The sequence below is a fragment of the Chelmon rostratus genome, chromosome 2 (assembly GCF_017976325.1).
Source record: "Chelmon rostratus isolate fCheRos1 chromosome 2, fCheRos1.pri, whole genome shotgun sequence".
Lineage (NCBI taxonomy): Eukaryota > Metazoa > Chordata > Actinopteri > Chaetodontiformes > Chaetodontidae > Chelmon > Chelmon rostratus.
Window position 1 is genome coordinate 8,677,203 of NC_055659.1, and position 17,938 is coordinate 8,695,140.

The following is a 17,938-nucleotide window of genomic DNA, read 5'->3' on the forward strand; positions in this document are numbered from 1 at the left end:
ACTGGCTTGGTCAGCAATGAACTGATGACAGTAAAGCTTATTTAACACAATGGCAAAATGCTTCATATAAATGGCGCCCCCCAGATAATAGTCAAGGGAGTTCATGGAGTCGATAAAAGACGCCTGCTAATACAGATCTGACAGCAAAGATGCAACCAGCAGCAGAAACAAAAAGCTGGTTGCAGAGCAGAAGCACTTTTCTGAAATCCTCTTTAATTTGTCACATCTGTATGGAACAAGTTTCTTTTTCTGATGAGTTCACCATTTTTTCCTCAGTCCTGTCTTTTACAGGACCAGTGAGGCAGTGACTGGCACACACTGCTGAAATATTCATACACAACAGCTTCAAAAAAAAAAAGACCAAACCCTTGAAAACCACCCAGATGTTGCAAATGTAGCAACTGTTTGTGAGTACTTCCAAGCACTTGATGACAGTTACTACAAAAGATCCAAGAAACAGATCTAGCAGCCGAAATCTGGGTGCAACTAATGATCATTTTAATAAATTATCGTGCAGGAATTGTTTGTGAGGGATCATTTTCTCAATTAATCGCATAGCCCACAACATGTCAAAAAGTAATGAACAAATGTGCATCTCAATTCCTCAGAGCCCGAGGTGATGTCTTCAAATTGCCTGTTTTGTCCAAATCAATAGTCAATTAAAAGTATAAATATGAAAACAGAAAAAAAAAGCAGAAAAGATTCATTCATTCGGTTATCTCCTGTGGATTGACAGATCATTTGCAAGCGTGTCTCTGCATTTGCTCATTTTAAGGCTTTCATGACTTTATTTTAGGAAAAAGTAACCTGGCATCAACTTGAATGACTTCTTGCTACTTTTCCTTGAGGAGCCATTAATATTGCAATCCTTTTACCTGTTCAGCTCTCATGATACAAGCAGTCAGGAATAGCAGGCTTTTGTTAATTTATATTCCCACAACTCAGATTAAAGGTACACCATGCAGGAAATGTCTGTCACTATTTGTAAACACAAGACTTAAACTCGGCACCAGAAGCGCACTGCTTGTACGTCCACTGCATGGTACTATTGTAGGAACGTTACATTTGTTTTAATGGAGATGCTTTAGCATGCTAATTAAGCTAACCGCTGGCGCCTACCTGTCCAAAAGAAAACAACCTAACTCTGCGCTGCTCTTCTTCCTCACCCTCCCCTTCAGTGCCCACTAGTGGATGAAAACCAACCCCAAAATTCACTCTCTTTTTGGAACAAGCTTGCATTTTTTCGCTGCTCTGACCGCCTGTTTTGTAGCTTCCTGTTGGATGCATGTTGCTTATGGTCTGGCACCAGGTGGCTACCAGTCCAGACGTCATCTGTGCACGGATATTAGCTGGGGGCCACACACCCGCTGCCCAAAGGTTGCAGCCCAGAAACTTCCAAACCAAAAAGGGCAGGGTCTGTGCTGATTTGTTAATTTAAACACAAGATACTTGTGCTCAAAAAGAGGATTCATTCTCAGTGAAGAACCTTGGAGCTCTAATCTGCCTCTATACCTGCCAAAGAGCAGTGATTCCTAGCACGTCTCTGGGGGTCATCAGGTGGAAACCTCCCTTCAACAGTGTTTCGCCTACTTAGTCCCACTACACTTCCAGGAGGTTAGGCAGTGAACTCCGGCGTCCCAGAGTCACCCCCCCTAGTGCCAGTTCACACTGCTCCTACACAATCCAAACAGCACTGCCACGTTCAACTGACCCAGAGATGCTCCAGGTAGTGGCCAGTACCGATGCTACCATTTAACTATTGCTAATGCTAACCGCTAAGAAGAACAGAAGAAGACAATACAGTTCCGATGCTACCATTTAGCTTATGTTACGTGCTAACTGCTACCTGCTAAGAGGAACAGAAGAAGACATTAAAGCTAGATTCACCTATACTGTTAATGTTAATTGCTAGCTACCAATATTGACTGCTAAGATACTATCATACTCTCACCGCTTTAGCTATTGTTAGCTGCTACAATGCTACCACAGGCCTAGATGCCACATGTAACTGCCAATTGCCACACTACCATCATCTACCCCTGCCTCTCACCAACTGCACCAAAAAATAAATAATAAATAATAAATACAGCGCCACACATACTTGTAGTGGGTCATAAGTGATGTTTGTTCTGTGCAGGAGTCTAAACACAAGAAGAATCCTGCAGACCGTCCCTTTAAGTCAGGTCAGTGGTGCAGCTCGGTGAGCGACGTCGGTCTCCTCGTCTGCCGGTCAAAGCTGAGATTAAAGCTGCTGTGTCACTGACAAGTGTTACTATGTATGTGAGTGACTTTCAAAGTGGACTTCCATGTCTGTGCCACTGCGGTACAAGCTGCAGACAATTAAATCTGTAACACCAACACAAACCAGACACGAGTGATTTTGTGGATTAAAGTTTTGGACTTATAGTCCTTGCATGAGTGCACTGAGCACTTAGAAGTGTGTTCACACAGGCAGACTAAATCATCTGTATTTACATTCTGGTCTGTGCACACAAACCCCACACACAGAGTGTGCACACACATGCAAGCTGGGACCTAGTATCAAAGAGTGGCAGCATCACATGTTGCTGCAATTTGTCTATGTTTAGTTGGCAGGCCTTAGCTAAGTGTACACTGGAAACCGCATTCCTGCCTTAAAACCACGGCTTAGCATTGTATGCAGCTATTATCCTAATCAGACTGAGGGGGCCCTGCAGTTTCACGTGGGGGGGGGGGGGGGGGGGCATCTCCAACATCTCTCAGTAGCCAAAGAAAAATCTCAGAAAATCATCTACAGTAACAAGACAAACTGTTTGGGTACGGCTGCTTGAAGTTTGCTTCAGAATGGGAAAAAAAATAAGTAACTTTCTGCTCAGACAGCGGCTGTCTGTTAGGGTGAACAAAGCTGGCGCACAAGAGCAGAGAAACTCCTACCTAGAGCTTTAAATAGTTTACTCATGTGAAGGAGAAAGCAGATGAAGAACTGCCTGAAAAACTGCTGAAGTTAAAGTCGACCAGGATGTTTTTTTTACATCCTGGCAGCCAGAAAAGTTCACACACATCATTGTGAAGAAGCAGAGAGCAGCGATCTGTCAACACAACACGAGCATCACAATCGCTGTTATCCTGAGACCAGCCCCTCTCATGGTGTGTGTGTGTGTGTTCTATTTAAGTCTCCTTGTGATAGAGAGGAGGGACAAAGGGGAGCAGGAAATAAATATTCTGGTACGTTCTTCTCTCCATCACTACGTGTCTGTCTGCTTCCACAGCATCAACACAGAGAGGTAAGGCCATGAATCTCTGCTACACTCGATCAATTAAAACTTAATGTAAGATTGTGGTGGCTGAATTTTACATTTGATCAATTATTTGATCAGTTAGACACAAAATAAAACACTGGTACTGGACCAAAATGACATTTAGGGCTGCAACTTGTAATTATTAATCATCAGTTAATCTACTGATTAATTTCTCAATTAACTGATTAATAATATGGTCCACAGAATGTCATCAGCATGAAATGACCATTACAAGTTCCCAGAGCTGTGGTGACCCAAAGATACTCAGTTTACTGTCAGAGAAGGTGTAGAAACCAGCAAATATTCATGTTTCAGAGCATATTTTTGGGGGCATTTTTGCTTAAAAATGTACTTAAACAATTAATAAATTATCATAGTAGTTGCCAATCATATGTCTGTTGATTAACTAATCGATAAAGCAACTAATCATTTCAGTTCTGATTACATTTAAAAGGTTTAAATGAAAGTCACATTAAGTCTTTAAAAAGCTTTTAATAGGACTTAAAAATCACATGATCACAAATAATTTAACTGTAGAATATTGAACAGGTGATTTAGATCAAATACTTGTGATCATGACTGTTCATAGATAAAATAACCAGACAGAAATGTTTGTTTTTGGTTAATCCAATTAATTAATTAAAAAAAAAACAGACAAATAAAGCTTCTGCATCAGTTACATGCAAAAATATATTCAGTATATGAATGAGTCCCCTTCATTGATTTACAACGGTCTAATGCACCAAGAGATATTTTGGTGAAGTCTAGAAAACGATTAGTTGATTAATCGATAAACAGAAAAATAAAAATAGTAATTTTTCAAGCAAGAGAGCGAAACGTTTAATTCCACCTTTTAAACTGTGAGGATATGTTGCTTTTCTTTGTCTTATGTTCAGTTATGAAAATAATTGTCAATTGCAGCCCGACAAAACCAAACTGTTGATAAATGTATCTAGTTTAAAAGATATGCAGAACACATTACTGACGTCATTTTCCCTCTCCTAATATTTATTAATGAGCCAGCTGCTGGTAAAGTCTGCTGGGCCTTCTTAAAAAGCTCCAGCCAGCACTGAGAACTGGGAACCCCGTCTATATTTGTGTCTTTATCCAGTGGAAAAGTGGGGGTGAAAGCAGGAAATGTTATCTATCTGGACCCGGGGCGTCGCATGCTGCCCCCCCGCCTGCCATCACTTTGCTTTCTGGCAGATGAGTGTGCCGTCAGCACCGGGAGGTGACTGAACGATGGCCAGCAGGCCTCTGTGACAGATTATAAACAGTGCCTGAGGACCAAAACAAAAAGGTTGGCCGTGCGAAAAGTCACATCATTTAGGAGTTTGATAATTCACAAATCATTGTTGAAGAATCATAGAAGTAATGGAGTAATGATGACAGCAGATGACTTTAACAGATCAATATAGATTTCTATACTGTATATTTCCATTCTTGTAACACTATACGGTTGACTATATAGTGGAAAGCTTCTATAGTGGAGCTAAAAGGGAGGCTAATTAAGACCCATTGGGGCACTAGACCCAAGTGGTCCCCACGGTTGAACACTTCAGAGACAAAAGGTTTTATTTTTGTCTTCCAGGGGGAGCTCAAATAACCAAGATGCCTGAGAAAGCGTAAGTGTATTGTGTTTCTGTTTCCATTTCCAGATCAGAGCATCAGTTTCATACAGCAAGTGGGATTTATCTGTAGAAACACAATTAAATATTAGAATATGGCAACAATCAGATCATTTTCTGCTACCTGCAACTGAACGCTGATGCTACATTTCTGTCTGTTGTGCCCTTTCTTTGTTTCCCGCCCACAGACTGGAGGTAAGACGAGACACAACTCACCAAGAAGTCTAACAGATATTAAGATTATCGCTGTGCCTCACTCATTTTTCTGAAAATCATCCCTTTTGCAGAGGAAATCTAAAATCTCAGCGTCGCGCAAGCTCATGCTGAAGGTGAGGCAAATTTGCACAGACTGTGTCCTCAGTCAGAGAGACAGTGAATCAAATCGTTCCGTTCGCTTTGTGTGTGGCGCTTCAGAGCTTGATGGTCGCCAGGGCCAAAGAGGAGCTGGAGCAAGAGCTGGAGGAAAAAGAGGAGCAGAAGGCAAAGTACCTGGAAGAAAAATCTCCTCCTTTACAGACCGGGGGCATGTCCTTAGCAGAGCTACAGGTACAATTTCACATTTACCGCACAGTAAAACTCTCTGAATTCTTTATTTTTGCTGGAATAATGTTGCTAAAGATCTCTAAATTCCTCTTACAGAAGTTATGTGAAGAGCTGCATGCCAAAATCGATGTGGTGGACGAGGAGCGGTACGATATTGAAGCCAAAGTCTTGCACAACAACAGAGAGGTAGTTAAGAAAGATAAGATTAATTTTATTGCAATAACAATAAATTAATCTGAATTCAAGATACTTTATTGTCATTGAGCAGGACATGTCAATGAAATTTGCATTGCAACCCCCATGTTAGAAACAAGATAATAAGAAAGATAAAAAAGATTCTAAAATAAAATTAAGATACTAGAATAAAATAAACCAACATGCAATAAAAATATCCGTAAATTAAAAATATACCAGAAAAAAAAATACTAAGACAATAAAAATATACTAAACTATAAACAATAGACAATAAATTAATCTGAATCTGATAACAGTTGTTAAGCTAATTCTTTTTGCACTGCCATTTACATTTGCACTATTACATTTCTTGTTGTTTCATTGTTTAGATTGCACAGTTTTTTCTTACTTAGATTGTATAGTTTTTACTTAGATTGTACAGTTTTTTATGTATCTCTTTTAATATGTGTCCTGTCACAAAAGGATGAAGAGTAACGCAATTTCGATTCTCTGTTTGTCCTGTACATACTGCAGAATTGACAATAAAGCTGACTTTGACTTTGATAACACTGACAAAGTTTAGTTAAAGGAACTGTCTGTGGTTAACTTCCTCTCTGCTTCCTCCACAGATCAAAGACCTAAACATCAAGGTACTGGACCTGCGAGGGAAGTTTAAGAGACCCAACCTGAGGAGGGTTAGAGTCTCTGCTGACGCCATCCTGCGCTCACTGCTGGGCTCCAAGCACAAGGTCTCTTTGGACCTGCGAGCTAATCTTAAATCAGTCAAGAAGGAGGACACGGAGAAGGTGGGTTCAGGAGAAATAAAGACAGAACATAAAGACGAAGCTAAGGAGACGCTTTTAGCCAGAAGACAATGACACGGTCCTCAAGGGTGGCTGACAAAGTGTGAAAACACATCAGTCATCTTTCTTAGCTCGCCAAAACAAAAAGCAGCAGCTGCTGCAGGGGTCAAGATATTAGATGTCGTTTGACAAGGATTCCTCCATCCCAGGAGTGATTCTGTCTCATAGAGAGGCTGAAGAGAAACACTCAAACGCCTGATAGGATCATTTAGTAACTGACATACATAAGCACTGTGTGTGATTCTCTCTGTGCAGGAGAAGACGGTGGAGGTGAGCGACTGGAGGAAGAATGTGGAGGCCATGTCGGGCATGGAGGGCCGCAAGAAGATGTTTGACGCGGCGAAGGGCCCCAGCCAGTAAAGGAATGATTGAAGAAACAGCTGGCTTTCATCTCATGTCTAACACAGTCACAAAACATGTCAATAAGCTCTCCACAGGGTCACAGAGACGTCTCTCCTTTTATATTCAGGAGGTTTTCCCCGCCACACTCACATGTTTTGTTTCATTTTCACTTAAATAAACTGCATGTGCAGTCTCTCCCTTTTTGTGTTTTTCTGGCTAAACAGAAGCAAATCTCTGCATTCACACACATCAATCAGCTGCTCTCATGTATTATTGCTGCATTGAGGATATCGCTTTAATGCGCATGTGGAGTTTTGTGTGCTGCTTTTGGCCTCCAGACACACATAGATGCACAAATGCAGCATTTTTTTACGATAACTAATTCAAAACATAATGTAAGTCAGGTGACTCAGGTGCAATCAGTCGAATAACACGCAAGGTGAAACATATATGATATAACCGAGGCTATAACAGCTGAAAACGCATGCACCAAACCGCAATAATTCATTCACAGTTACTTCCAATGCATCTAAGGCAGATAGACAGCAGCAAAAAACAGCACATGCTGTGAGATCAACAAGCAGCCCTGCAGGAAAACGCGCTAAAATACACAAGCTCGCACCAGCTGCGCTCACCTGCAGGATCCGGGTGAGGTGCAGCGGTGACAGCGGGGAAGAAATCCCCTGGAGAGAGTTTGTCTGGCGGGGACAGCAGGGCAGGAGCCTCCAGCCTGACGCTCTCTTTGCGGTGCAGAAACGGCGCCTCCACCGATCCAAATCCGTCCCGAAGCGACACGACAAACACACAACGTGAAACGTGAGGTGATCAGGGGGCTGGACTTCACTCTTTAAATGACCCGCTTCACCGCGAAAGGAGCGTTTGATATAAGCTGCAGCGAGGAGAGTCAGGTCATGTGATATCAACACAGTTCATTCTTTATTCTCTGAAGATTGATGCTCTTAAAATGCATTTCTGCATTTTGAATAACATTTTCATAATTTCCGTGTCTGTTGTGTTGACATTAATCTGTGTTTGGGTTGGGATGAATTTGAACTCACATCCAGTATAACAACATTATACACCTGTATATTCCTGTTTAGAGGCTGGAAACAGGAAATGTTTGGGATTTGTGCTTGAAAAGTGACAACAATTATTCAATCCAGCTGTCAAAATATAGATGACGAATAATTTAATATTCTGATTAATTCAATACTTCTGAATCTGTTATTCTGCAATGTTGGATAAAGAAAGGTCCCAAACGATAATCCAGAGGCGAGTAAAAGAGATGGTTTGAGTGCATTCTGCCACAAGAGGTCAGTATCAGCTCACATTCACATCTCTAAGACAATGACAGAGATTTTCATAACAACATGGTTCAAATTATTGTTTTACAAACTAAACACGCTGCTTATTGAACAGGGTGCATTAAGAATAGAGCCTAAATATAGTCGTTTGAGCTGAGGATCCTTGTTAGGACTAGTGTCAGATTTAAACAGAATTAGGAGGCCTGACTGCTTGGAGCTGTTTGTTTTAGTTGATCCAGGTGCCAGACGGGTGGGGCTTCCAGCAATACAATCAGGAGGGAAAGGTTTTTTCAATTGGTTGAAATTACTCGGAACTAAATGCTGCGATTGTCTGGCTTTCTAGCGATGCCTAACAGATTTTGATGCACCCTTTTCAACAGATATTCTAAGCAAGTCGAAACATTCAAGCACAAGATTCTGTCACTCAGGTGTTTTACTGAGGGCTTTAAAGTCTGTCACAAAGCGATATGTCTCTCCTGATGATGAATGACTTCTCTGTGGAGGATTTTGGTGTTCATGCCGCTGTTCTGTAAGCCATAAACTCATGTCAGCCACATGGTTACCAGCTTTTTATCCTTCTAATGAAAAGATGTGACAAACTGCAAATATGAAAGAAAATTAGCAATAAAAAATGAAATCCCCTCACAGGCAATGCAGAAATAATATCTCTTTTTAAGGTGCAAAGACAGATCTCTTTTTCTGAGTCATACAAGAGCTCTTTTAACATGCAACACACATGCTTATATATTCAAGTACAAAACTGAAGTTTAGCTCAGATAATAGCTCAAAACAAGACTGTCAGACTTCAGACATGAGTCACACTTGCATCATAGAGGTTTCTTATTATAAACATATATGACATCTAGTACATACCTGATGCCTGCAGGTGCACTCTGCTGCAGCATTGAGAATCACATCTGCATTAAACAAATAAATGCAAGCACTCACTACATGGACTACAACATACAGGGTCTGACTAAGGACATGTATGCCGGACTGATTTCATAACAGGCCACACACACACTCAGACACACACATCCAAAAATCATAACAACTATGGCTCTAAAGCCTGTCTGACAAGATTCAGATCATTGCTCTTGTTTTCTGTTTAGTTTCTAAATGTCTCTAAAACATGAAATGACACATAAAATTCACATGGCTTCACTTTGATGTTATAAAAAAGCCAAAAATAAAATAAAATAATAAGAATAAGAATAATTTAGATTAGAGAGCTCAATCTACCTCTTTGAAGAAATGTGCCAGTAGGGGTAGATCAGTTCATTTGCAATCATGTGAACTCCAGCTCTTTATCTAATAAACTACACTGAGGATTTAGGATTATATCATAATGCATGCACGTACAAAAATTATCCCCAGATTTTTGCACACTCGAAAAACTTCACTTGACTTGAGCTCATCTCTTCCTACTTGAGGCGCGAACTTGAACAGCATCAACCAATCTGTAAACAAAGCCAGGGTTGAGGCGGAGGGGGGGGAACAAACAGAGTTATGTTGTGGCTTCGCCTGCTGAGTCATAATCCCGTCCGTGGGGTCAGATGTAATATTAACAGCAAAAACTGGGAGTATCAAAAGACTTGGCATGGTCATAAAGGGTGTTGTTGATAACACGTTATTGCATGTGAGGACTGAGGGCAGACACACAAAGATTAAAGGCGAGGTGCAGGAGATGGTGAGTGCGCTTTATTTTATTATTTCCCTTGGCAACGTGCAATGGGAATAACGCTCGATGGTTTGATTGCATAACACTTCCACTTTAGGGAATATCTTATTGTTGTTACATAATGCTGTTGAGCAAAATGTGTGTGATAATTGTAGTATTGATCAACACAACCACTAAAAGCACTAACAGTGAATTTGTGTTTTTTTTTGTTTTGTTTTTTTGAGGCGTTCCTTTGGGTATTTGCGTGCACACAGGTGTAGGTTTACAAGGATTATTTCTAACCTTCCTCATGTCAGCCAGACCTGAGACACTGAAACCTTGATCCCGTGCTGCTCAGGTCTAGGTTTTGCCATGTAAAAATAGACAATACAAGTCCACGGAGATTGCATGTTTTCCCATTCTAGTCGATGCCATCTGCCATCTGTTTGCAGGTATGTGCCCACCCATTGCAGACATGGGCAGCTTGCCGCCATGTGATCCATGACTGGGTTTAAAAGCTTATGGCCCACAGAGAACGGCACAGTATACAATTCCCCACTGAGCCTCGTCTGCAGCGTACATCACACTCTCTGGGTAAGTCTGTCTGCTCCTTTCCTATGCTTTTAAACAGTAAAAGGAGTTAGTTTTATTATATCCCCTCAGTGCAAGTATTTGTCAGATGTGAGGATTCAATTTGTTATTATATCACCTTAGGCTGCTTTTGATGCAGCACCGCTCACTACCCTCCTCTGAATTGGACTTGCTTGCACAGGTGCTGCATCCTTAACATGTCGGACACAGAGGAAGCAACGTACGAGTGAGTAAATGCATGAAGTCTGTGGAAAAGAGGGATAACAAAGTGATGCCAGCACAGATGGAATCAGTTGTAACAGAATATCTCCGGTGTGTTTTCTTCTTCTTTCAGGGGACAACGTAAGTCAGTTCGCACAAATGGATGACACAAGTCGTCACAGTTTGTAATTGAGGTCTAGTCTCTAGGCTGCAGCTGCTGGATGCTACACAGCTGCTTCACCTGGCAAAAATGCATGAATATTGTGATCATGCTGCATGCTTCTATATCAGACATGCATTTATGTCCAGGCCCATGTTTACTATACTTGTGCTAAACAACACTGGCTCAGCTGACCTCTGCTCTTTACCTCTCTCTGTGTGTACGCTGTGAAGAAGACGAGGATATTGTTGGTATGTACATTAATACAAACAATATCTGCTATGAAAATACTGTAAAACTTTGCTTCTAAATGCATCAACCCTAAGAGGCTGCATGTATTCTTGCTGCCACTCTGTTACCTGCTTTACACACTCAAGCCTTGCGATTAAACATTCTTAGTCACTTAACACAGTGCATCTGCTAAGCTGCTGGCTTCACCACACAGCATACTGTACTGTATTTTTGGCATGTTGGTGCCACTGTAGAAGCAGCTGCTGTCCTGGAGCTCTTCTGCAGGATTGACCTTTGTCCTCTCAGCCAGTCCTGTTTGTCTGTGGGTGGAGATTATTCACCTTGTATGAACATCCCAGCGGATCTGTCCTTTCAATTGAAATGGTGCAATAGGTCGCCATCAAAGAGATAAAGGGTCTTGCCTCTATTTCTGCCCCCTTTGTGAGGTCGTCCATGCGGGCCACTGTGCAGCCCTGCCGTCCCTGAAACTAAGCGGCACCTGTCTCCCTCTACGTGAGCAGAGTCGCTGTTAGAGAGCAATGTAGGTCAGCTTATGTTCTCAATAGAGGGCATGGGGGAAGATAGCAGCACAAGCACAATACCCACTCTCATTTTTATGCCTGTTGGAGGTCCTCTAAATACAGCTTGGCTTACCTCCTTTTCAGTGGAAACAGGTTGAGTTACCTTCTGTGGCCGAAGGGACTTTGACTAAAGCCTCTGGGTCGCTTTTTCCCACAGAGGCCAATGAGGAAAGCGATGTTAGGAGCAAATAACACAGCACTTTAAGTACTTTGCTAATGGTGTAAAAGCTAAAGCTGTGGGGAACTGGGGCAATTAGTATACATTCTAGATAAACCTGTTTTTTAAATATCTGCACAGCGTCATTAAAAAAAAGGGAATATCTCAATGCAAGAGTGCCATTTAAAAGAAGCTGCATATCCCCCAAAGCCAAACACTGCATAAAACATTACAAAAATATGAGAAAATGCTGTTCATAAATGTTGTCTTTGTGAAAAGATTATCTTGCTATTGAAGGCACGGTCAAAAATACACGTAGACGACAGAAACAATGTTGATCTAAATGCTGTGTGAGACTGTTAACATTCTTTGCTTGCTAACTATTCATGCTTGCTTTGCACAGAAGAGGAGGAGGAGGAGGAGGAGGAGGTGGAAGAGGTAGTAGAAGAGGAGGAGGAAGGTAGTACTGCTTATGCTAATATCTGTTTGTACGCCAGTAACAAATAGATATGAATTTATTCTTAACACACAGTTATCAGTCATGTAGTGTGATTATTAGTGTACATGTACTAAAGGAGTGTATCATCGCTGGCTAAGGAAAAACATTTTTATCCAAAACCTGAACTTAATGACATTATACAATTAACATTTACAGTCAGTTCATCTGATGAATACAAGGTTTTGACCGGACAATTATGATATATGTCAGGGAATATTACGTGAAGCCATTTCTAATAACATAATTGCACCTGTATCCGCTGGAACTGCAGTTATTGCTGAAACTTCAATCCCGTTTTTCAGCATAGTTTAAAAAGCGAACTTTAAGACAGATGAACAGTCTCACTCTCTGCCTCCCCGACACCGAGCAGTGGCTCCGTGGCTCAGGTGTGGCGAAAACATCTGAGTCATCTGATGCTAATCTAAAGCAGTCTCCTCTGAACTCTCAGAGAGAAACACACCAGCATACCTTTCTGGCTCGAGTCCATCAGCGCTGACAGGAGAGGGTCAGATATGTGCCCGGAGTCAACTGAGGTCATTCCAGCTCCTTTATTACTGACAGCTACTCCCTGCCTTTAAATTAGAGACCAGCCAGAGGCCAATGTGTGTCAGTCAACAATGACACTTGATGTATTAAACATGTCTATACCAGAGAGCCTTGTAAAAATACAGAATCTAATACCTTGGACATATAAAGTGCTAAGAGTGAAAGTTTTATTCTCATTCTGATATCAAACATATACAACTCTTATACTTGGGAGACTCAGACTATTATAGAGTTATAAAAATCTCAAAAATACCTAAAAACACTATGATACTGGCCATAATAAGTATAATAACAATAATCAGTTAAATCAAACTTAAGACACCTTTTCTTACTGCACTTTTTAAAGACTTAATCTTCCTGAGAGTCTCCTGTAGCTCTGTTCATCAGCGTCGCCATTCTCCACCTGTCAGTGTGAGCCCTCTGCACATTTTCTCCATCACTCAATGTTGACTTAACCCTGGCCCTCTCATCTTTCAGCAGATGCCTCAGAGGAGAATGAAGGAGGTATGGACAGATGATTTCAGTAAAGAGTGTGTGTGTGACAGAGAAAAATGCTGCTCAGTGGGGTTTTTTAAGAAAAATATGCTGCCTCCTTAACTAAGTATTCTACTTTGCTTTTTCTTTTCATGGACTCACAGAAGAGGCAAAGCCCAAGTCAAAGTGAGGACAGAGTTTAGAAATATTTAAATTGAGGCAGAATTTTCCGTGCGAGATATACCAAGATGAAAAGGTTTTCACTCTTCCCTCCTCCTCAGGCCTGGTTTTGTGCCTTGCTTGGCAGCTCCCAAAATCCCAGAGGGAGAAAAAGTGGACTTTGATGTGAGTTCATCTCAAGACTGATCAAAGTTACTGTACACCCGCAAAGCGTTCCTTCGTCGGGTAATGCTTCAGCTCACAGTTCGGCTTCCTGCTTTAATTTCAGGACATCCATCGAAAACGGATGGAAAAGGACCTGACGGAGCTCCAGACTCTGATTGAAGCTCACTTTGAGAAGCGTAAGAAGGAGGAAGAAGAGCTCCTTAGCCTCACAGCTCGCATTGTGCGTCTCACTCTTCTGCTGCGATATATTGAATGTTTAGTCTCAGGTATTACCCTCCATGTTTTTCTTGTCACATTTTGAATTCACAGGGTTTGTTCTGCTCGGTTCTTTTCTTTCCTTCAGGAGAAACGCAGGTCAGAGAGAGCAGAGCAGATGAAGATCAGGGCGGAGAGGGAAAGAGAACGGCAGAACAGAGTAGCTGTACGTGGACGAATAACCTTTACAGAACATAGCTGTGAGGCAGACGAGCTTCCTGAAGCCTGAAAGGCGTCTAGGAAGCCGTCAGATGTGGACGTATGCTTAAACGTATCATCATCTCTTCCACCAGGAAGAGAAAGCGAGAAAAGAGGATGAGGAAGCAAAAAAGAAAGCAGACGAAGATGCCAGGAAGAAGATGATTCTGTCCAACTTGACTTTCACTGGATATAAGGTGATGTTTTTTTGTTTTTTTTTGCACACAACATACAGTATAATCACATCACCACATGTTTCCTCTCCTCCTGACCAACAGACACAGACCGGGCCAAAAAGACAAACAGAAAGAGAGAAGAAGAAGAAGATCCTCAATGATCGACGAAAAGAGTTAGATATAGATCAAATGAAAGAAGACAAACTCAGGTAAGATGAACGCAGCGACAACGACTGAGTTCATGCTCTCTCAGATCAACCCAAATGCTTTCTTTGATCAATGTCAGATGAAATAATCCAACCATCTTGTATTATCCACCATGCGAGCACCATGAAATGCTTTCACTTTATTGTCGGTGCTGATCCAGGGAGAAAGCGAAGGAGCTGTGGGACTGGATTCGTCAGCTGGAGGCGGAGAAATTTGAGTTTCAGTACAAGCACACGAAGCAGAAGTATGAGGTTAGAAGTCAAACGTAAATTCTTGTGGTGTCATCATAATCATTTGTACCTCACCGCCGTGTCTTTGGAAACAAACAGGATCTAGGACGCAGGCCAAAATATGAACAGACGAAGACAGAAAGATTTATGAGGACATTCACTTACATAAACACAATATCTGACAGCCAGTTTCTCAGTTATCATAAATGGAACTCAGCCGTGATTTAATATCAGTATACCTGACAGGAATACTGCCCTACAAAAGCACTATTTACAGAAACAGTGACAATAAAACAAGAGTTAATTTTGAAGCTAGTTAGCCAAACTGGCCCCCCACCCCTGAAGAAAATTAGTCTCAAATAATTTGATCTATATTGAACTAATAAACTTCATTAATCTGTGACATATTTAAATATGTGATTTAAATGTTGCAAAACATCATTAAATCACAGGAATTCCACTAGAATCAGATTTGCTAGTTTAGCAAGTGCTAGCCTCCTTTTTTTGCTCCATCATGATGACGTTCAGCTGCTGCCTCACGTATGTGGGACGCCAAGTTGAGTTACTCACATGTAAGATCATCAGAATCAGGCTTTCTATTGCAGCGAGCAGGCTGGAAAACATGGTTACAATTAGCTTCAGCTAATGCTAGCTGCCCAGATAGCTTTAGCTTAACAGAACACAGATCAAACAAGCCAAAGTGCAGTAACTGCAGCAAGGCGGGGCTCTATAAGTCTGTCCCTGACTTACTAAGCGACTGATTGGTCGGTTTAGCGTTGGAGTCTCCTCATTGGCCGTTGCTCTTTCAAAATTAAATGTGTTGAAACGGTCCTCAATGAGGTCCTCAGGAGCACATTGGTCTTTACAGGGTTTCAACCTGGTCTTGTTTAAATGGTAAAACAAATGTCAAATAGTCAGATTCAGTTTTGACCAAATGTTTGCTGGGTTTTGGTTTTGTAGAGCAGAAACTGTCCACAAAAGTTTAAAAACATCTTTTCCACAGGTCACCGTGCTGAGAAACCGGGTCAGTGATCATCAGAAAGTGTAAGTGTATCTACTGTTATGGATGCTTTTATAACAAAAACTGTCTTAAATGTGATTTCTTTAATACAACTTCTGTAAATCACCTCTTTTCATTACATGAAACAGCTAATGTTTGTCTATATTATGTAAAATTTAATTGACAGTAGAGCAGACTTTCATCAACACAGGTAGAAATACAAAAAGTAAAGTAACAATGTTCACCTCCTGACCTCCTCATGTTTCCACCTCCTCCACCTCGCCTCAGCTTCTCTCCCCACGCTGGTCTCCATTTGTCTGTGGCAGCGTCAGTGACAGCTGTTTGTGCCAGCTGCCTGACAGCATGACTTAAGTTTCCTGAGCACGCCCAGCCAAACAGGACCGGGAAAACAAAAAGGGGCGAGCACGTGAGAGGTGTTTTAACAAAGGGCTGGCTGGGGTGTTTGAACAACATACATGCATTCCGTCTCGCAGGAGAGATGGGCTGTAATGGAGGTACAGCAGCTGAGAGCTCTCATAGCTGCTATGTGATATCATCTGTGTTAATGTAGCTCTCAGTAACACAATGACCGTCGATGCAGCCATCCAAATCATGTGAATCCGTCCTCCTGATCACATGTAGACTGCGTTGCAATGAGGGCTCAGGCTCTCAACAAAACAACACAAGAAACAGGCTTCTGATAGTTCCTGCAGAATACTTATTCCAAACAAGCATCCTTTTCAAATACAGCCATGATTTATTCCCAATCTTCACTGCTCTGCTAAAACAGCTGTTATTCATTTTCTCAGAGCTGACAGCACTATATTGTCAACCATAATTTATCGCAGTCTCACCTGAATGTATGAATGCAGGGTATTCATAGAGAAGCTGCAGAGGTCAGGTAACCCGATAGCAACAGCAGATAAAGATAGCAGCAAGCTATCTGGTAGCAAATCCCCTTCAAACAGCAGACAGCTATGAAAAGCTTTCAGTAGCTACAGTATCTGAGCAGCTTTCAGTAGAGTGGTTCCCAACATGGGGGTCAGGACCCCTGGTAGGAGTCACAAGATGATTATTTGGGTTGAAAATAAGAACAAAATGTTTTTTTTTTCTCTAATTGTATATTCTGTATGTGCTGCTAGCCAATACAGTTATGAAAATTCTCATCTGAGAAAGACAAATCACTCTTTGACTGAACTTTTCTTGACCTGCACCCTGCCACGAGGGGTCACAACAAGTAGATGCTGCTTTGTGGTGAGGGCTCATAAGAGAGAGAGATGAACTGCACTGGGATCAGAATTTACAGTGACTGGAGGTGTCAAGGTCAGTGCTCAAACAGATGCTGGTCTGCAGGGGCAGTCGTTCCATGCAGGTTCAGCTCTGAACTATGAGCATAAATTCCCTCAAAAAACAGTCTAAATGTCGAGACTGCTGAGACCTGAGGGGTTGTTTGTGGTTTCATACAATGTTGAGCTGTGTGTGAAATTTCCTCTCTGTGACAAGAATTCGTCTAAAATAATTTAAATTTCAAATGCGGCTACAGAGAGCAACTTATTTGCATCAGTGGAATAAATTACATTTCTGAAGTTCAAACATTGGGAGCAAAAGATGAGCATGAGCCTCATAGCGCAGAGTAAAGGGTTCAGCACACGTGCATTTCTCATGGAAGCAAGTATACCAGGCTCAGTATGCATAGCAGGTTAGGTAAGTTGTGTGCTGGCTTATGTGACGGATCTCTGCTGACTTTCACTTTATTCCCAGATCAAAGGGTGGCAGAGGCAAGCGCGGCCTGAGGAAGTAACATCCAACATCCACCTGAGGAACACTGGCCATGGAATTACTGAGAGTAGCATGAATGTGCTTTCTTAATACTTGAACATGCAAGAATAAATTACAATCCCGAAAATATCCTCTTAAACGTGTGACCTGTGAAATGAAGTGCATGCTGAGTTCATCTGCAGGAATGTAGCAGTATAGTAGACAGTCTCTGATTTCCTTATTTAATATATCCGACCTCTAAAAGTGAAGTTGAAACTAATTATTTGGTTCTTGTGTGTATGAATTTGTGGTTTAAAAGTCTTTATTTAATAAATCGCATATTGTGTCCTCTTTCTCTTAACGATTTGGTCCCTTCACTTGTGGGAACTTGAAGATGAGCACCAACTTCATCCAAGTATAGAAAGCCACACCCTTTTTCATCAGGTAAAACTGTTCATGTGTAGCTTACTTTGGCGAACCAGTTATTAGGGTTGGCTGTTTCAGCTCAGTGCATTTTGGCTCTTAATGGCCTTTTAT

General features: G+C 41.5%; 2 protein-coding genes across 5 annotated transcripts; both read left to right on the forward strand.

Moving 5' to 3' along the window:
* The first annotated feature begins 5,190 nt into the window (after nt 1–5,190).
* LOC121621833 (troponin I, slow skeletal muscle-like) lies at nt 5,191–6,942 on the forward strand. Its single transcript, XM_041958505.1, has 5 exons — nt 5,191–5,235; nt 5,321–5,452; nt 5,546–5,635; nt 6,253–6,429; nt 6,742–6,942. The coding sequence occupies exons 1-5, from the start codon at nt 5,227–5,229 to the stop codon at nt 6,844–6,846; spliced, it is 513 nt and encodes a 170-aa protein (XP_041814439.1). The 5' UTR covers nt 5,191–5,226; the 3' UTR covers nt 6,847–6,942.
* Nucleotides 6,943–9,750: 2,808 nt separating this feature from the next.
* tnnt2b (troponin T type 2b (cardiac)) lies at nt 9,751–17,756 on the forward strand. 4 transcript variants are annotated; one of them, XM_041958490.1, is made up of 15 exons: nt 9,751–9,822; nt 10,245–10,386; nt 10,565–10,609; nt 10,718–10,725; nt 10,978–10,995; nt 13,236–13,262; nt 13,397–13,418; nt 13,514–13,577; nt 13,681–13,797; nt 13,921–13,998; nt 14,126–14,227; nt 14,309–14,415; nt 14,574–14,664; nt 15,647–15,687; nt 17,405–17,756. In XM_041958490.1, exons 3-15 carry the CDS (start codon nt 10,581–10,583, stop codon nt 17,442–17,444), a joined length of 744 nt encoding a protein of 247 aa, XP_041814424.1. In that variant the 5' UTR covers nt 9,751–9,822; nt 10,245–10,386; nt 10,565–10,580; the 3' UTR covers nt 17,445–17,756. The 4 variants fall into 4 exon arrangements, with proteins under 4 accessions (XP_041814424.1, XP_041814398.1, XP_041814406.1 ...); XM_041958464.1 differs by having other exon boundaries at nt 14,126–14,415; XM_041958472.1 differs by lacking the exon at nt 10,978–10,995 and having other exon boundaries at nt 14,126–14,415.
* Nucleotides 17,757–17,938: the final 182 nt, after the last annotated feature.